The sequence below is a fragment of the Somniosus microcephalus genome, chromosome 6 (assembly GCF_052327205.1).
Source record: "Somniosus microcephalus isolate GS21.2 chromosome 6, FLI_Smic_1.0, whole genome shotgun sequence".
Lineage (NCBI taxonomy): Eukaryota > Metazoa > Chordata > Chondrichthyes > Squaliformes > Somniosidae > Somniosus > Somniosus microcephalus.
In genome coordinates this window covers 62,898,061-62,917,380 of record NC_140992.1, presented here as the reverse complement: position 1 = coordinate 62,917,380, position 19,320 = coordinate 62,898,061, and the positions used below count along the sequence as shown (strand labels likewise).

Below are 19,320 nucleotides of genomic sequence, written 5' to 3'. Positions count from 1 at the left end.
GCACTCTGTGCAAACTGCACTCAGTGCAGATCGCACTGCGAAGCCAGTTTTTATAGGCCTAGTTTCCCTACTTAACTGCCTTCAGCTGCTCTGAATTATCCTCTGCCTTCTCCGGGGCTGCCGACTCCTTTCAGGTCCTCTGTCCTCGGCCTCCCGCGCTCTTTATCCTCTGTCTTCTCCGGAGCTGCTGACTCCTTTCAGGTCCGCTGTCCTCTGCCTCCCATGCTCTTTATCCTCTGCCTTCTCCGGGTCTGCCGACTCTTTTCAGGATTTTGTTTGAACCCACAACTTTTTGACTTGCATGAGAAATACTGTAACTGCAATAACTGAATAAATGGATGTAGAAGAGATATGGAATATCATCAAAAATGGAATATTAAGAACTGCAGAACAAGTATTGGCTCAGTGAAATCAAAGAATACTTAAAGTGAGCGTAAAGCAGATCCCAATATGAGGACCAGATACAACAGTTTAACCAGAAAAATAAAGCTTAAAGCCAAGAGAGACAAGAACAATTGGATAAACGGCCAGTGAAAAGAAGCAGAAGATTATGCCAAAAGACAGGCTGTACTGGAAGATAAGATAACTAAGTGAATCTTACAAACTTAAAATGGCTACAGTGAAAGACCAAAATGGTCATATAATTGAGGACGAACAGATGAGGAGCAAGCGGTGGAAAGAATATTTTGAAAATCTATACAATGTACAGAGCATGGTGGATGAATCAGTTCTGGAGAAACTGCCCTGTACAAATGGAGGGGTGTTTATGCTGGATTTCTTGGAAGACAAAGTAAAGATTTGTATTGGTAAGTTTGAAAAAGAGCCAGGCTCCTGGTATTGATAATATAACTGCAGAGCTGTTGCAGCTGGGTGAAGGATGGGATAGTGATGCGAAAGTTGTTTAACAAAATTCGCGAAGAAGAACAAGTACCTGAAGACTGGGGAAAGGCGACAATAATAACAATCTTCAAAAAAGGAGACAAGAGTGAATGCAGCAATTACAGAAGAATCAGCTTACTGAGCATACCTGGAAAAGTATTTCCTAAGACACTGCAGAGAAGAATGAAAAGATAGTAGAGGTGATACTTATTGAAGAACAAGCTGGTTTTAGGCCAGGATGAAGTATAATAGATCAACTGGTTGTGATAAGATAGATTTTGGAGAAATTTATCGAACACAACATCCATTGTTACAACTTTGTAGATTTTAAGCATACCTTTTACAGTGCATGGTGAGAAGGGATATGGCATGTCTTGAGGATCTATAGTATTCCTGAGAAACCTATCAGACTGATAAAAAACATCTATAACAAGTCCCTGAACACTTTTAGATTGGATAGGAAACGAACAGAATGGTTTATATCAACAGTTAGAGTGAGACAAGGATTACACAATCACTTGATTTATTTAATCTAGTACTGGAAGCAGTAATGGCTCATAATTTACAGTCAGTAGCGAAGAAAGTTTCCCACAAAGATCTCACGATCTCTGTGATGAGAAGTTTGGCTTTTTCGGCGTTCAATTGAGATCAGTGTAGTGTAGTGGGAATTCCATAGCGCAAGCTGCTATGATGTCAACAAGCTGTCTTAGTAGCCAATCACTATGCAGAATTTTCACAGACCAGGAAGTGAAGAAGCTACTTTTATTCTAACTTTTAAAAATGTTATAGAGAGCAAAACAAAGATTGGGGCTTTCACATGGGGAAAAGGTAAACCTGAAATAAATATGAACAAACTTTTAAAAACATTTTTTTTTTAAGTTTCTTAAAAATTGTAATTTTTATTAAAATGGAGAAATCTGACACTCCACAAAATTAAAAAGTCAATATGCTGTTAAAACCCCAGTTACACCTAATCGAACAAGGTCTAACTTTTAATGGGGTCTTTAACAGCGATATTACCGCAGAAAAGCCGAAGTTTTCATCAGTTTCACTGATTTCCCTCATTACTGATTGCTGGTTATGGGGGGGTGCAGGGGTGCAGGGACCACAGTGCTGCCAGTGTCGGAGCAGTGAATGACTGACTGCAACTTCAGGATTTCTGTTTTAGGATGCGCGTGCGCTACATCTGAAGTTGCGGTCACTTTCAAAGGGGCAATAACAGTGAGCTGCAAATCCCGGGCCAATGAATCTTGCACTAAACGATGATATTGGACTTGAAGGATATTGGAACATAACAGCAGAGATGAGTTGGTTGAGAGGAATACCGGGAGTATCCAGGATATAAAGAATCAAAAATGATATAATAAGAACATGGCTTGGATAAGAAACAATGCTTATACACGAGTTCCAAGAAAGGCGACTTTGATGGCTTGGGCACGTTTCAAGAATGGAAACAGCTGGAATGCTCTTCATGGCTCTGCATACAGAGATACATGGAGCAAGAAGACCAAGGAAGCAGTGGATGAACAATGTCAAGAGTGACTTGTCACAGAAAGGGATACAGATGACTGAAGCGGCCAGGTTAGTTCAGAACCGATAACAATGATAGTGAATTCAATAGGTCCCAGCGTTGCTGCTCCGCTAACGGATGGGAATTTAGTATTAGTAGTAATTACAGACAGTGACCCAGTCTGTGTTGATACTCAATAGCCCCAGAATACAGATGTTGTATCTGAGAGAGCCTTCAAGCTATGCAGTTCAAATACATGATCTTGTGGCTTTTATTTGTGTACATGTTGCATTGGCTGCTCCTTTTGAGTTTCAGAGATATAATTTAAATTTCCTTTGTCTCAATAAAATTTTGAAAAGTATTTCTCATTTTTTTCTTGTTCAAACTGAGTTATCTGAAGCATTTAGAGAGAGAGATAGGCTAAAAAAAGACTCTGCGAACAGTCAGCACCAAACTCTCTCATAATGGTTACTATTCAGGGACCTTGTATCTGGTCCACTTAAGTGCAGCAGATGCAACTGTTTGCTATTTTCTATCTTCTGAGGAGGGATAGTTAAGCCTGTTACTACTGTAAATCTATAGTGCATCATTGCTACTGTTCACATATCAATTTACTGTCAAGTAAATCCTTTACCTTAAGTTTCAGTCTAGTGAATTGTTTATTCTACTGCCTTCCAAGATCAAAGTACATCATGTGCGAGCATGTGATATAACTAGTAAGCTGAAAGGCAGTGATGAGGGTTTTCTGTTCAATTCATGGGTTTTCTACAAATTACCTAGATATTGGGCAGGTAATGTATTATTCTGGTTTATATGGAGCAGTGGCTCACCTGCAGGCGTGGTCTTGGGACCCTGAAGCCAAGAGGTAAAGGTCAAAAACTTTAATACCTCCTTTACTGTATCTCCTGTGGCAAAACCTTGAAGGAGTGATTGCTAAATTATAGGAATCTTAGGTGCTAAATTATAGGAATCTTAGGTGCTAAGTTATAGGAATCTTAGGTGCAGGTTTCATTGCACATATTTACTTTTATACCTCCCTTCAGTATTGGGCTGAGAAAATAGTGAGCTTCCCTTTCGTCATGAGCAGCTTCCTTTAAAGGCTGCTGATTCTTCAAATTTTGCAACTACTAGCCAACAAAAATAAAGGTCTGCTTTCCAATGTGGTTTTGTCATGTTGAAATAAAGTGGAAGCGCTTGCCTTGAAAAATTAGAGCAATCTCTCTGTCAGCTTTAGGGAAATGCTGCAGCCTGAGTGGGATAAATGTTCATCTTCATCAATGGGGAACGGCAGCATAGTGCTTATGTTTTGGGACTAGTAATCCAGAGCCTGGACTTGAGTTGTGAGTTCAAATCCCACCATGGCAGCTAAAGAATTTTAATTCAGTTAATTGAATAAAAATGGAATATAGAAGCTCATATTGGTAATGTTCAGTAATCGCCATGAAACTACTGGATTGTTGTAAAATGGCCTTAAGGGAAGGAAATCTGCTGTCCTTACTTGGTCTGGCCTTATGTGACTCCAGAGCCACAGCAATGTAGTTGACTCTTAACTGCCCTCTGAAATGGCTTAGCAAGCCACTCAGTTGTATCAAACTGCTACGACAAAGTCACTGTGGGAGTACCTTCACCACACCATGGTTCAAGAAGGCTTACCATCACCTTCTCAAGGGCAATTAGGGATGGGCACTAAATGCCAGCGATGCCCATATTCAATGAATAAAAGAAAATCAGGTGGGTTCTACAATGGGCAGCCAAATTACCACCCAGGCAGTGAAGATGAAAATTTACCCCAATATGTGCAATTTTCCAACATGAATCAGCAGGATTTTCTCAGTGCATTTTCTTTTTTTTCTCTTTTGATTGCAAAACACGCTGGAGGACAAATGTTCATTTTTTTAAGGTTCATTTTACAATTTAACTATTACTAATGAATGAAATTACTTAAAGCTTTGCTCAGAGAAATCAGACAGAGAAGGATGATTTTAACTTTGCTCACTTGGTGGTAACTGGGTGGGCGGGCAGTTAAAATTGCCCATGGGACTTACCCACCTCGGTCCCACTGACTCCCCGCAGGTTCCAATTTTAACCTGCTCTTCTGAGTAAGTGGGAAGGACACCCACCAGACACCAACGGGGTATTTAAATATGCAGATCAGTCTCTAATGAAACAAAAAACCACAGTGATAGATAAAACCACCAACGTAGCCAACAAAAATTGGTGGCAGAGAGCACAAACTGACTTACCATGAGTAATGCTTTGGAAAAATTCATTGGTTTTAAAAAGATTACAGTGGTCAATTATTTCCAATGTATCTTTCTGCCAAATGCCATCTTCCATATCTAGCCCTCCCCAAGCCCCGATCTCTCGCTCCCTCCCCCTCCCGCTTCCCGGGGACGGTCCTCAAGGCTGCAGCCTCCTGACACTGATTTTCCCGCCCGGCAGCCAGCCAGTCTGTCAAATTGGCCAGCTGCCAGGCAGGAAACAGAAGAGAAAAATTATAGTGAGGTCCAGCTACATTCGGCAGGACCTCTGTGTCCCGGCCTTGCCGGGTTATCCTCGCGCTACTGTGATCTCCGCACCCTCCCCGGTTCTCCGTAAATATCGGGCCCATTATGTCTGAAAAGTTGTGAACAGCATTTTTTTTTTTATTATTGCAGGGTTGCCCGGTGCCGTTGCACATGCTGGACTACAGCCATTTTTGGTTTCATTCATAACTGGATTCTTTATGCAGGTAGGTAATTCAGGAAGTGACTGCCATAAATAACCGATCTGACGTTGAAAATTTGGAGGGAGATGTATCCTAACCGAAATATTATTCATTACATAAGGAAATACTGTAGAGTTCTGTTGGGTTAAAATGTTCCTATGTCAAATGGTATCTGAAAATGCTGCTGTGAACAATTTTTATTTTCCATTTTTGCTTTGAAGGTCAAGAATTATAAAACTTGAATTTTTTACTCTTTTAGAACTGTAGAAAGCAATGTGACACATGCATCTTACAACTAAAACCATACTGATAAAGCTGGTTTGATTTTGAGTTTATTTGAAAAATGTTTACAGGAATTGAACATAAAAGTCTAATCAAACAAAAAGCAGAATTTAAAGTAACTGTCCAAGTATAGCAATCATTGCAAGATGCTGGGTATTAATTTTTCCATTAATTCTGACAACTGCAATGGATTGATTTTTGGAGTTAATTTGTTGCCAAGGAGAGTAGAGAAAATTGATAAATACTGGTTGTGTCACTATATTTTATTTCACTGACTAGAGTAGTCTGAAGAATGACTGATATTAGTGTTGATGAATTCATTGTGTGATTACACAAACACACACAGTTCTCCCATGGTGCTGCTCACAGTGGGTTGGAGGTTTTATTACCACCAGCGTATTCATATTCTTGCATTCTCTTTCACTCTTATTCTCTCCAGGTGACCTCTCTAATTCCACTATTCAATTAAGAGTTCAGCAACAACTTGCACTTATATTTAACCTAGTAAAACATCCCAAGGCGCTTCACAGGAGCAATTAATTATCGAACAAAATTTGACACCGAGCCACATAATCTTATAAAACAAAAACCCAATTGCTAAACAAACTAACAACTGCCTCAGCTAAAGTAGAATCACTTCCTCATACAGGAAACTCTTTTTTATCCGGCACCGACGGGACCGGCGTGGTGCCGGTTTATCAAAAAGTCCGGATTACAGAGCGGCATAATTAAAAGGTACGAGAGCTCCGTACACAGCAACAAATCCAGGCTTCCCTGTTGCTTAGCAACAGGTGCAAGAAGCCCGGCCACAGACCAGGCGTCCCTGTTGCTTAGCAACAAGTGCAGGAACCCCGATTACACAGCCACAAATCCAGGAACGGCCACTAAAATGAAGTAAAACTTACCTGAACCTACTCCTGAATTTTGCCGGTTAACAGAGATTTCCGGTTATTTAGGTGCCGGTAAATCGAGAGTTTCCTGTATATCATAATCAGAAACTGAGATCTTTTTTCCTGTCAAGTAGCTTGACTATCAATCAAATTTGGAATGCTAGTTTCTTGACTCATTTAGATTTGTCTTTCAAAACACTTAAATATAGTGGCTTGATTGTCATCAGGTTTTGGTTCCAACTTTATTGGAATTTCAGTGACTACCTGGTTCTTAATTATATCACATCCAAATTCCATTAATGGATGACCATCCATTATTAAAATTCCTGACCTGGCATTGACTTAATACATGCTTATCACTAAGAAATTATTTTCAGAATTTGTTAATGAAGTCAGGTACCATTTTATTTGTTTGTTTACTTATCTTGGTTAGGTGTTCTTTTCACTGTTAATTTACTTTCAATCTTGTCTAATTCACACAGTTTTTTGGATAAGAACATAAGAAATAGGAGCAGGACCCTTCGAGCCTGCTCCGCCATTCAATAAAATCAAGGCCGATCATCTACCTCATCTCCACATTCCTGCACTATCCCCATATCCCTTGATTCCCTTAATATTCAAAAATCTATCGATCTTTATCTTGAATATGCTCAATGACTGAGCCTCCACAGCCCTCTGGGGTAGAGAATTCCAAAGATTCACCACCCTCTGAGTGAAGAAATTTCTTCTCATCTCAGTCCTAAATGGCCGACCCCTTATTCTGACACTGTGATCCCTGGTTCTAGACTCCCCAGCCAGGTGAAACATCCTCCCTGCAGCTACCCTGACAAGCCCTGTAAGAATTTTGTATGTTTCAATGAGATTACCTCATTCTTCTAAACTCTAAAGAAAAAAGGCCTAGTCTACTCAATCTCTCCTCATAGGACAATCCACCCATCCCAGGAACCAGTCTGGTGAACCTTTGTTGCACTCCCTCTATGGCAAGTACAGGAAACTTCGCGATATCCGGCACCGACGGGACCGAGCTGCTGCCGATCTATCAAAACTTCCGGATAGACCAGCGCTAATGTTGAAGGATACGGAGGTTTTCATCTCCGTATCTGACAACAAACACTGTTGCTTAGCAACAGCTTGTAAACACTCGGCCCATACCTTGGAAGCATCTCTGAAGCTGTTGCGAAGCTACAGAGACGCTTTCCAGAGCCTGACTGTTTTTAAAAAAAAAAAAAAAAAATGCTAGGAGAAGAAAAAAAAACCTAACCAAAACGGCTGCTGATTTCTGCCGTTAGATCGAGGTTTCCGGACATACAACCTCCGGATAAACCAAAGTTTCCTGTATGTCCTTCCTTAGGTAAGGAGACCAAAACTGTACACAATATTCCAGGTGTGGTCTCACCAGGGCCCTATATATGCTGTAAGACGTCTTAACTCTTACACTCAAATCCTCTTGTAATAAAGGCCATCATACCATTTGCTTTCCTAATTGCTTGCTGTACCTGCATGTTAACTTTCAGTGATTTGTATACGAGGACACCCAGGTCCCTTTGAACACCAACATATCCCAATCTCTCACCATTTAGAAAATATTCTGCTTTTCTATTTTTCCTACCAAAGTGGATAATTTCCCATTTCTCCACATTATATTCCATTTGCCATGTTCTTGCCCACTCACTTAGCCTGTCTATATCCCCTTGAAGTCTCCTTGCATCCTCCTCACAACTTACATTCCCACCCAGCTTTGTATCATCAGCAAACTTGGATATATTACATTTGGTTCCCTCATCCAAACCATTGATGTAGATTGTGAATAGCTGAGGCCCAAGCACTGATCCCACTAGTTACAGCCTGTCAACCCGAAAATGACCCGTTTATTCCTACTCTCTGTTTTCTATCCGTTAACCAATCCTCAATCCTTGTTAGTATATTACCCCCAATTGCATGAGCCCTAATTTTGTTTAATAACCTCTTGTGTGGCACCTTATCGAATATCTTCTGAAAATCCAAATACACCACATCCACTGGTTCCCCTTTATCTATTCTGTTAGTTACAACCTCAAAAAACTCGCTTTGTCAAACACGATTTCCCTTTCATAAATCTGTGTTGACTATTATTATTTTCTAAGTGCCCTGTTACCACGTCCTTAATAATAGATTCTAGCATTTTCCCTACTACTGATCTGTAGTTCCCTGTTTTTTCTCTCCCTCCTTTCTTAAATAGTGGGATTACATTTGCTACCTTCCAATTTGCGGGAACCATTTCTAGAATCTATGGAATTTTGGAAAATGACAACCAATGCATCCACTATCTCTATAGCCAACTCTTTCAAAACCCTAGGATGTAGGCTATCAGGTCCAGGGGATTTATCGGCTTTTAGTCCCATTAATTTCTCCAGTACTACTTTTTTACTAATACTAATTTCTTTCAGTTCCTCCTTCTCACTAGACCTTTGGTTGTCCTCTATTTCTGGGAAGTTTTTTGCGTCTTCTTCTGTGAAGACAGACACAAAGGGCTGGATTTTACTCACTGAGACGTGTTGGGGGCGGAACTGCTGCCTTCCGGGTTCTAGTCCCGCCCCCAGCGACGTCCGACGCACAGACGCTATTTTCCCCTGATTGGCCAATTAAGGGAAAGCCGGTGTCAGATGACGTCAGTTGATGACGCTTCATCTGCCGATTTTCTTAAAGGCACATGAACCATAAATTTTTGACATGATTTGACAGTGTTTGACAGCATTGAGGTGCTATCAAACACTGACAATCACTGCACAAAGGTGAGCCCTTGCACCCAGGCTCTACAGTGACTCTTTCCTTAGGATGAAACAGATGGCAGCTGCAGGTGAGGGTACAGAAGCGTTCTGTCACTTCTCCCATTGAGGTGAGGCCACACAAACACTTCAAAGCTTGTCACCTACAGAAAAATCTAAACACATTAAAAGTGACTTTCCCAACATTTCATTACCTCTGATACTCACCAGTGTCCCATTGCATCCTTCACACTACTTCTGCAGCTGTCATCTGTACACCAACAGTACAACAGACCCACAACACACCTCACTTACCCTGGCACAGTTCCCTGACGTCGGGAAGCCCGCAGCAGAAGTCTAAAAATTGGAAAAAGCCTCGTAACTGCCTGTTAACTACCTGTTAACAGGCAGTTAAGTGGCTATAATCCTCTTCCCACCACTAGGAGTTGGGTCCCTGTGCAAATCAGGGACCCGACTCCCGGGAAGATTGGTTGGAGGCGGGTTGGGAGCGGGTTTGGGACCCGCTCCCATTTTTTTTTATTTTCCCAGCGGCCCCGCCTCCAAATTCACCTCCTCAAGGCTGGTAAAATCCAGCTCAAAGTATTTGTTTAATTTCTCAGCCATTTCCTTATTCCCCATTATAATTTCTCCTGTCTCAGTCTGTAAGGGACCTACATTTACTTTTGCTAATCTTTTCCTTTTTACATATCTATAGAAGCTTTTACAGTCTGTTTTTATGTCTCTTGCTAGTTTACTCTCATTCTATTTTCCCTTTCTTTATCAATTTCTTGGTCCTCCTTTGCTGAATTCTAAAATCCTCAGCCTTACTTAGGGGCAAGGTATTGACTTGGATAGAGAACTGGTTGGCAGATAGAAAGCAAAGAGTTGGAATAAATGGGTCGTTTTCCGAGTGGCAGGCAGTGACTAGTGGGGTACCTCAAGGATCGGTCCTAGGACCCCAGCTGTTCACAATATATATTAATGATCTGGACAAGGGAATTGGATGTAATATCTCCAAATTTGCAGATGACACAAAGCTGGGTGGGAGGGTATACTGTGAGAAGGATGTCGTGAAACTCCAGTACAATTTGGACAGGTTGGGCGATTGGGCAGAAACATGGCAAATGCACTATAATGTGGATAAATGTGAGGTTATCCACTTTGGTGGCAAAAACAGGAAGGCAGATTATTATTTGAATGGCAATAGATTGGGAGAAGGGGAAGTGCAAAGAGACTTGTGTGTTCTTGTGCACCAGTCGCTGAAGGTAAGCATGCAGGCGCAGCAGGCGGTTAAGAAGGCAAATGGTATGTTGGCCTTCGTAGCAAGAGGGTTCGAGTACAGGAACAAGGATGTCTTGCTGCAGTTGTACAGGGCCTTGGTGAGACCGCACCTTGAGTATTGTGTGCAGTTTTGGTCGCCTTATCTGAGGAAGGATGTTCTTGCCATGGAAGGAGTGCAGCGAAGATTCACCAGGCTGGACCTGGGATGGCAGGAATGATGTATGAGAGATTGTGTCGATTGGGCTTATACTCACTGGAGTTTAGAAGATTGAGAGGGGATCTCATCGAAACCTATAAAATTCTGTCAGGCCTGGACAGACTAGATGCAGGAAGGATGTTTCCGATGGCTGGGGAGTCCAGAACCAGGGGTCATAGTCTAAGGATAAGGGGTAAGCCATTTAGGACTGAGATGAGGAGGAATTTCTTCACCCAGAGAGTGGTGAACCTGTGGAATTCTCTACCACAGAGGGCGGTGGAGGCCAGTTCATTAAATATATTCAAGAAAGAGGGATATATTTCTTGAGGCTAAAGGGATCAAGGGATATGGGGAGAAGGCAGGGACAGGGTACTGAATTTGGATGATCAGCCATGATCTCATTGAATGGCGGAGCAGGCTCGAGGGGCCGAATGGCCTACTGCTCCTATCTTCTATGTTTCTATGTTACTACTCTTTTTGGCAACATTATAAGCCTCTTCCTTTGATCTAATACTATCTTTAACGTCTCTTATTAGCCACAGTGGGACCACTTTTCCTGTGGGGTTTTTGTGCCTTAAAGGAATGTATATTTGTTGTAAATTATGTATCAATTCTTTAAATGCTAGCCATTGCTGTCATACATTTTAATGTAGTTTCCCAATCTACCTTAGCCAACTCGCCCCTTATACCTACGTAGTTTGCTTTGTTTAGAGTTGTAGGTATGGTGCGAAAAATTATTTTTGTTAATTTCTTGTCTATAACTATTCCAGTGGAATGAATTGTAATTAATTAAACAAAACTGAAAGTATCTATGCAACAAAAATGTTTACCAATCAAAATTACTTGTGACTTCAGTTCATTGCAACAGTTCTAAGAGCTCAAAATTCAAATAATGGACAATTCTTTACAAGTAATTTGTTGCTTTTCTTGTAAGGCTTTTTTTTTTAAAGCAGTACTATACATGGGGGGAGAAATTCAGTATCGCCCCGTTTGGGGCGTAAGTATCGACCGGGCGCTAAATTTTGCGCCCGGTGCAAATTATTGCCACCTACTGGTAAATTGACCTGCTTCGCCCCAGGAGGTGCTTGGAGCGCTAAAACAGGCGCTGCACGACTGTCTTAAGGCGCTAAGCCTGAGAAGCGAGGCGCTACCACCGAGGGCGGGTGCAGCGCAGGTGCGGCCAGTTAGCGATTGAACGCAGACACGCTGGCGCTGGTCAGCTCTTAAAGGGGAGGTTTGATCTTGGATTGCAGCCACACCCTGCGCATCAGAGCCCTGATTCTCGGCCTGGACAGACCTGCTGCCACATTCTTACGCCTAGGACCATGGAGAGGGCCAGGGAGCGAGCGCCGCGGTTCAGCGAGGGGGCCTTGGAGGTTCCAGTTGGCGCGGTGGAGTGCAGGCAATCTCTCCCGTACCCGGACAGTGGCAGGAGGCCGCTGCCCAACGACTATCGCAAAGTTTGGAGAGAGGTGGCTCACCGAGTGACCTCCAGCAGCATGGTGCCTAGGACCCCTGTGCAATGCAGGAAGAAGTTCAACGACCTCACTCGGGTCGTCAGGGTGAGTACCCTTTTCAGAATCCTCTTCATCCCTGCATCTCGACCTCACTTTATGGCCAAAGGGTCCTGAAAACCCCAATGCCCAGCCCTCATCCAACACCTATGGGCCTTTCATGAAACTCACACGCACATTCAGCACTTTACACACTGTAAGGACTAATTGACCATGGGAGGCAGTGCAGCCAAGATCAGGGCTTCACACTGTACTCAGAGCCGGTCCTTTCTCTTGCAGGGCAAGCTGGCCCATAACAGGAGGCAGCAGCAACGGACCGGGGGAGGCCGGCCTCACCTTCAAGCCCTCACCGATCTGGAGCAGCGAGTCCAGCGGATTATGGTATGTCGAATGATTGGCCCGTCACCACTGGAGATGCCGACCCCGTTCTGGACAGCAATGGTAAGGTCATCACCTTTATGATCTCTCTCCTTCCACTTGTGCCTCACACCAGCATCCTTTGCCACTATTGAACCAATACAGTACATTGCAGCACTCATGCCTCCCTCGCTGCCACCCTGTCCTCACGCTAAAGCCACTCTTGTACCTCCCTGCTTTCAGATGCTGATTCGCCAGGTGAGGAGGCGGGTACTGAAGCTGCCACTGTGAGTGACTCTGAAGGCGACGAGGAGGAGGAAGCCGGACCATCAGTGCCACCCTCAGCCGAGGCAGCCCATGGCCATAATGGGGACACACCTTCCCTGGAGGGGAGCAGGGGAGAATGGTCTGAGGAGGGTGAAGCTCCGAGGCCCAGCAGGCTGCAGCAACGCGGTGGGCGTAGGGAAGCTCGGCGGCCTTCTCCCCGGAGGGAGAGTCTGGCCTCAAGTCCTGCTACCATGAGCGCAGAACAGGTGCGGCCCCTCGCTGAAATGAGCGCCCAGGCGGAGCACAGGCACACTGAGCTCATGGCTGCAGTGGCAAGGATGCCCGAATCCATTGAGTCACTGGCAAGGAGTGTCCAGCACTTCAGCGCAGCACAGGCAGGGAGTGTCCAGGACGTCCGCGCAGCACAGGCGAGTCTCCAGGACTTCGGCGCAGCACAGGCGGCTGCCACGCAAGTGCTTAGTGCTACAATGCAGTCAGTGGCTGGTCTCATGCAGACGCAGATTGAGGCCACACGAGCACTGACTGCTGCCACCCTCGCTGGATCGGGCACAAATCGCTGGGGCCCTCGCCGCGCCGCAGCAGGCCAGCAGTCTGTGCTTCAGCAGATTGCTCCACATGCTGCAGTGCTGCCCCGTGGGAGTGTCAGTGTGTCGTCCGACCAGGGAGTTGCTGTCCTCTGTCAGGATGACAGCATTCCTGCTGCCAACACTGTCACTTCTCTACTGCAGCTACCACCACCTGTAGGACAGACTGGTGCCGCCCATGCAGAGTTGGAGCAGCCAGGCCCTCCAGGCCCAGAGCTGGTCCAGGCCGTCCCTCAAGGGCATCTGCAGTCGCAGTTTCTGACACTCAGCAGCCTTCCCCCAGCCTTGCTGCAGCCACTGAGGTCCCATTGCGGAGGAACTGCAGGGTGGGAAGGGGCGAATCTCGCAAGCGAAGCAGATCACCCTCGAAGGGCAAAAAGTAGGAGGTGTGGCAAAATGCTGTTAAATGTTTTATTGAAGGCTGAGGATCGTGGTCATTTTTTGGTTACTGTTTTGTTCATTGTCTCCAGGTTGTGAGAGCCAGTTATGTGACTGACTGCTTTTTTTGGGGTTTCTCTCTATTACTTTGTCATGCGGGAAGGGCACACAGTTTGTTAAATAAAGTAGTGTCTTTATTCAGAATGTGCTTGTTTGCTCTTTGAAGTATTTGTTGCCTTGACCGGCTTAGGGGTTGCGGCACGGTTCCATTCATGTTCTTTGAATGGCAGAAGCCATTCCCTCAGAGGGGGCCTAGAACCGACTTGCTATAAGCCGCTGATGGACGGCCCTTGCACTTTGTGCCTCCCTCCCATCTTGGTGCTGCTGCTCCTCCTCCTCCTCTTCCTCCTCCTCCTCCTCTGCTGGTGCTCCAATGTCTGGTGGCAGTGGCTGAGTCCTGAGGATTGCCAGGTTATGCAGCATGCAGCACACAACAACGAAATGGGAGACTCGCTCAGGTGAGTACTGAAGGGCTCATCCGGAATGGTTCAGACAGCGGAACCGTTGCTTGAGCACGCTGATTGTGTGCTCAATGATGATCCTGGTCGCTTGATGGCTCTCATTGTATCGTTCTTCAGCAGGGGTGCTGGGCGAACGGAGCGGGGTCATCAGCCAGGTACACAGAGGATAGCCCTTGTCTCCGAGAAGCCAGCCTCCTGGGTGAGCCGGGGCCTCGAAAAGGTCTGCCACAGAAGTCTGGCGCAGGATGAAGGCATCGTGGCTGCTGCCTGGAAAGCGGGCATTGACAGCGAGTATCAGCTGTATGTGGTCACAGACCAACTGGACATTCAACGAATGGAACCCCTTCCGGTTGCAGTAATCCTCGACGTTCTCTTGCGGCGCCCACAAAGCCACATGCGTGCAGTCAATGGCGCCCTGGACCATGGGGAAGCCCGCTATTCTTGCAAATCCCACTGTGTGCTCTTGCTGCTTGTCCGGGGTCATGGGGAAGGAAATGTACTGACGTCTCCTTTTAAAGAGGGCATTCGTGACTTGACAGATGCAGCAATGCACCGCGAACTGGGAGATATTGGCAATGTCCCCAGTAGTGGATTGAAAGGAGCCGGTGGCATAGAAGTTGAGTGCCACTGTCACCTTCACTGCCACCGACAAAGACGTCCTCCTCCTCAGTTGAGGCTGAAGATCTGGCTGAAGCAGGTGGCAGAGCTCAGTGACCACCTCCCTGCTGAATCGCAGCCTCCGAAAACACTGCTCCTCAGACATGTTGAGGTATGAGAACTGTTGGCGGAAAACCCTGGGACGGTAAGGTCTTGTGTGCCGACGCCTGTTGGCCCTCCGCCGTCTGGCCATGATTGGCACTCTCTCTCGGCGTCTCTGTGCCCTCCCAATGTAATGGAGAAGCCCAACGTTCCCATCCATTGCAGCCCCCATTGTATGTGGCCACTCAAGGTTATGCCAGTGAAAAAGCAAACCAACTACATAGTTCTGGTCAGAAGCCAAAAGTACCTCTGCGAGCGCTGACTCAATGCAGAAAGCTCTCTCCCTTTGTCTCTCTGCAAATCTCTCTCTCTCTCACAGGAGGAGTGGTCCAGAAATGGCTACCACAAAGAAGCCAGGAAGAGCCCCCTTTAAGTAGCGCCCCCCCAGCCCCACAGCAACTGGGAACCGTTCCAGTCAACCAGTCGCTGGGAGCGACAGGCGGAAAGGAGGAGGGTGCCACTGAATTTCCGGTTCGGGGCGCCCCAAGGGCGTTGCACCATGAAATGACGTCAGGATCTGCGCGCGCAGCTGAGCGGGCGTTGCGGTTTAGCGCCGCCGCTAAATGTCCGCTCAATTTCACGAGAGGTGCAGGTATCGCCGCGCCCGGGCGCTAGCCACCTTGTGCCCCACTTATCGTCCTCTTAACCAACTGAATTTCTCCCCCATGACTCTTTATTTTTGGAATTAGGTGGGTTAGACCGCTTATGTAGGTCAAGTATAATGCATTTTAGTGTTTCTTTGATATACCCATAATTCTAATGTTTTGATTGTAAGGGTGAAAAATTCAATTGAGTAGGAGCTTTAATATTATGGATTCTTTCCTAGCTGAATCCTGGCAGAAAATATTTGAGTGACCAAATCACACTGGCTTGACCTTAGTCTTGTTTTTTTTCCATTTCAAGGTGCTGCTGATTTATCTTTTTGTTGATTTGCTGCAACGATGTCGTTTGGCTCAGGTTGAAGCTGTGAAGGTAAGCCAGTATACTCGGACTCAATTCGATGCATAGTACTAGAAAGAACACGGGTAATAAAATACATACAAGTATAATGCAGTCCCACTACTGTTTGTATTTGTAGCAAACTAAATTGCTGCTAGAAATTGTCAAATAAGAGAAGTTTGCATATTTTCTATTTTGATTAGGTTACCCTTTTTATTTTATTTGCATTATTTTCTGAAAGCATATTTATAGATTAAATATCAACTTTGGCTATTACTGTTCAGATTCAACTTAATATGTTTTTAATCAAATTTTGTTCAGTTAAGATTTAGATTTTTATTTAGCTTCAGTGTGGGACCCTTTAATTTCCTGAGTGTGCCAAGTTAGCAGTGTGCTTGTGTATCTACTGTCAGGGCATAGTTTTACTTATATTGCCTTCAGCAAGCATTAGTTTCTTTGTACATTTGTTACTAACAATTCGGACCAACTTTGCATCTACTAAGTTGATGTGAACCAATTTTTGTAACTTATTGGTGCCTTAAGGAAATGAATATGCAAATATAATTGGATACTGACTGCAGGATTCTTGGAGAATAGCATTTGATTGCAAGCTAATGTACATGGTTGACTGAACTAGACAGATGTAGGAGAGAACCAGACTGTTGCCATGGCAACAGTAGCTGAGCCATTATACACAGCAAAAAGGTGAAGTCTTTATTGTAAAATTCACAATGCTGCCTTTGGTGCAGAATCTCTGAGAATCAGCATTGATGACATGGTGATTTTATCAGCAGTATTTTAAGTATCATATTCATGGAAAGTTCAGGTGTATATTATCATTAGAAATCCCCTTTAGAATTCATAAGTAACAATATTGAATTCCAAAATAGTGTAAGTTCCATTCTTGTGTAGTATTTTCTCTTCACCCTATTTCCTTCATAGACAGATGACCATTAAATAAAAGTTAAAAGGGCAAATCTTTGGAGGCACATTTCAGTGTCTCAAATCGCTTAAGAACCTTTTCTTTCTGGAAGACTTTATTACTGCTGCAGGCAGTTCTTCTAGTACAGCAACAGAATTTTGTCAGATTTTATCAGACTGGTGATTTACCAAAATATTGGTAAGTTGCTGTTTAAAAAAAAAAAAAGAGGGAAGTCAGTGAGCAGTTTCAAAATCCAGCAAAGTGTATCCAAAAAACAAATTGTGTTGAATTCAATCCAGTGAAATGACTGAAGTCAAACAGATGGCCAGTCAAAATTGTACATTCTACAGATGGTTTGTTCAGAAATAGCTTTTCTTGACTGATTGTTTGAATAGATGTTGTTGTTTGAAGATCTTAGGAAGAAGTAGAATATTATAGCCAAGAAATTCGAGTAGCGCCGAAAACTGATAGGAAATAGCGTCTCATTTAGAACACCACCCGATGACGTGAGAGGCCAGTGCAAAATTGGACTATGTCCTTCATTTAAATATGATTAGCAAGCAGCTAGCGTTACTCACAGATTGGATGGGCGAGAAATTGTACATCAGTGACATAATTTAAATGGCAGTATGCACCTCATAACAGGGAGGTGCACTGTAGATGCTATCAACCGATTTCAATTGAACATTGGAAATAGCAGGCAGAGGTGCTGAGGCAAGGGCTCCCAATTTTCCGACATTGTGTTGGAGGTCGTCGTGAAGGAGGTTAACAGGAGGAGGGATCTGCTATTTCCTCCTAATGGCAGAAGCTTCTCCAGACAAGTTGCGAGACACGAGTGGGCAGAGGTGGTGGAGCAGGTCAATGCAATGAGCAATGTGCCCTGGATCTAGCAGTAATGCCAGGAAAAAAAATCAATGCTCTCACCAGAGCTGCTAAAATAAGACTGCTACTCCAATCTCTCTTATTTTTACTTCGTCCTGTGCCACCTGTAGCCCCAGCACTCATAAGCCTTCCCTTCCCCACCTCCCATCACTCTCCCCAATTACAGCAGCACACTTCATAACTTCCTTCTGCTGCTGCTGACACAATCTGCACCTGCTATTGTTCTCACAATTATTCCCCTGGCCCCTTGCTTCCTCTCACACCTGTGCCATCTTTCATACATCAGCAACGTTATTCTACCTTGAATGGCAGATCGTCACAACTTTCATCAGCCCATATACTAACATGTGCTCTTGCAGCAGAAGTTGGCACACAACAGCTGGAAGCAGGCATGGACAGGAGAGGAAGACCATTTATCCACATCATCTCCCCATTAGAATAGGCCACCATGGATAGTGTGGGCAGAGAACACGTCAGGAGCATTGCGATTGGTGAGGCTGGAGGATCTGCTCCGCAGGGTGTATAGTCATCTCACCCCTTTTCTCTTCTCACTGAAATCTCTCCCTATAAAGACTCTGAATATCAAAGTGGTGCTGCTGACACTCATCTATCTCTGCTTACCATTGGCACTAACTGCTAACCCTTGTTCCTCGCTTCTCTTTTCGGTTCCAGCAGAGATAGAGGGACCTGTTGGAGCAGCGGAAGAGGAAGAGAGCCTTCCCGAACACACCATCATTCAGCCTTACTCTTTCAGGCAACAGCTCAGAAACTGGCATCCCACATAGTGTAGAGGGCCAGATACAGCAGTCTGCAGTGGGAGATTCACCGAGCACAGGTGTGCAGTAGCAAACGCAGGGTGATAGGATGGCCCAGGAACCAACTCGCTGGAGGACGAGCCCGCATCCTGTCCTTCCGCAGAAGGCACAGATGCTGACTTCAAGGCACCAGCATATAGAAGAAGAGTGATGGCTATGCATAATAAGTGCGCTGGACTGCCTGACAGCGAGCTTGTGCAGAATGTTGGACAGCAAGGCCTGAGTCCAACTCCAACTTATGTGGGGTGTTCCCGAGGGGCATAGAGATAATGCAGTCAACCATGGGGCATTTGCTCAGCTCTATGAACACTGCAGCAGGATCCACAGTTTCAGAGCCTCTGGTGACAGCTCTGACAGCTTTGATGGAAGCTCCGACTGTTGCTATCTTGGCTCTTAGATCCAGCAACTTCTCTGGCTTTTAAAGCAGAAACGGGGCTTCCAAAACATTAACTCACTCCTGGAGTCTGTTTGTGCGCAGAGCAGTGAGAGTGCTGAAGTGCAGCCCCATGGCACTAAGGAAGAGGCAGATGCTGTACTCTCTTAGGATGACAGCATGCCTGCTCCCACATCAGCCTCTAAACCAGTGCCAGTCAGCCAGCGAGAGGTCACCCAATACGGTCATTCAAGTGCCCTCAGTGGCGGTTCTGCAGCCATCCATCTCCCATCTTGTTGCCGCTGAGGAAGCACCTCATTGGAGCACCAGAATAGTCAAATAAGCACAGAAGACAGGCACTAGGGATTTGCACAGCGATGATTTTAGTTTCAAACTGCATGGTAAGTGTTGAGTCTGTGTTTACAAGTGCAGTTATGATGAATAACAGGACACAGACAACAGAAGTAAGTAAACAGGTCTTTAGTGATTGAGGGTCAAG

General features: G+C 44.8%; 1 protein-coding gene across 4 annotated transcripts in view; it reads left to right on the top strand.

Moving 5' to 3' along the window:
* Window positions 1–19,320, top strand: part of LOC147115764 (uncharacterized) — a 500,089-nt gene that overhangs the window by 62,194 nt on the left and 418,575 nt on the right. For all 4 annotated transcript variants that reach the window (XM_085990285.1, XM_085990282.1, XM_085990283.1 and 1 more), the window contains 2 exons: window positions 5,047–5,120; window positions 15,794–15,862. In XM_085990285.1, the coding sequence (XP_085846411.1) occupies window positions 5,047–5,120; window positions 15,794–15,862 (143 nt within the window). The remainder of the gene's footprint in view (window positions 1–5,046; window positions 5,121–15,793; window positions 15,863–19,320) is intronic.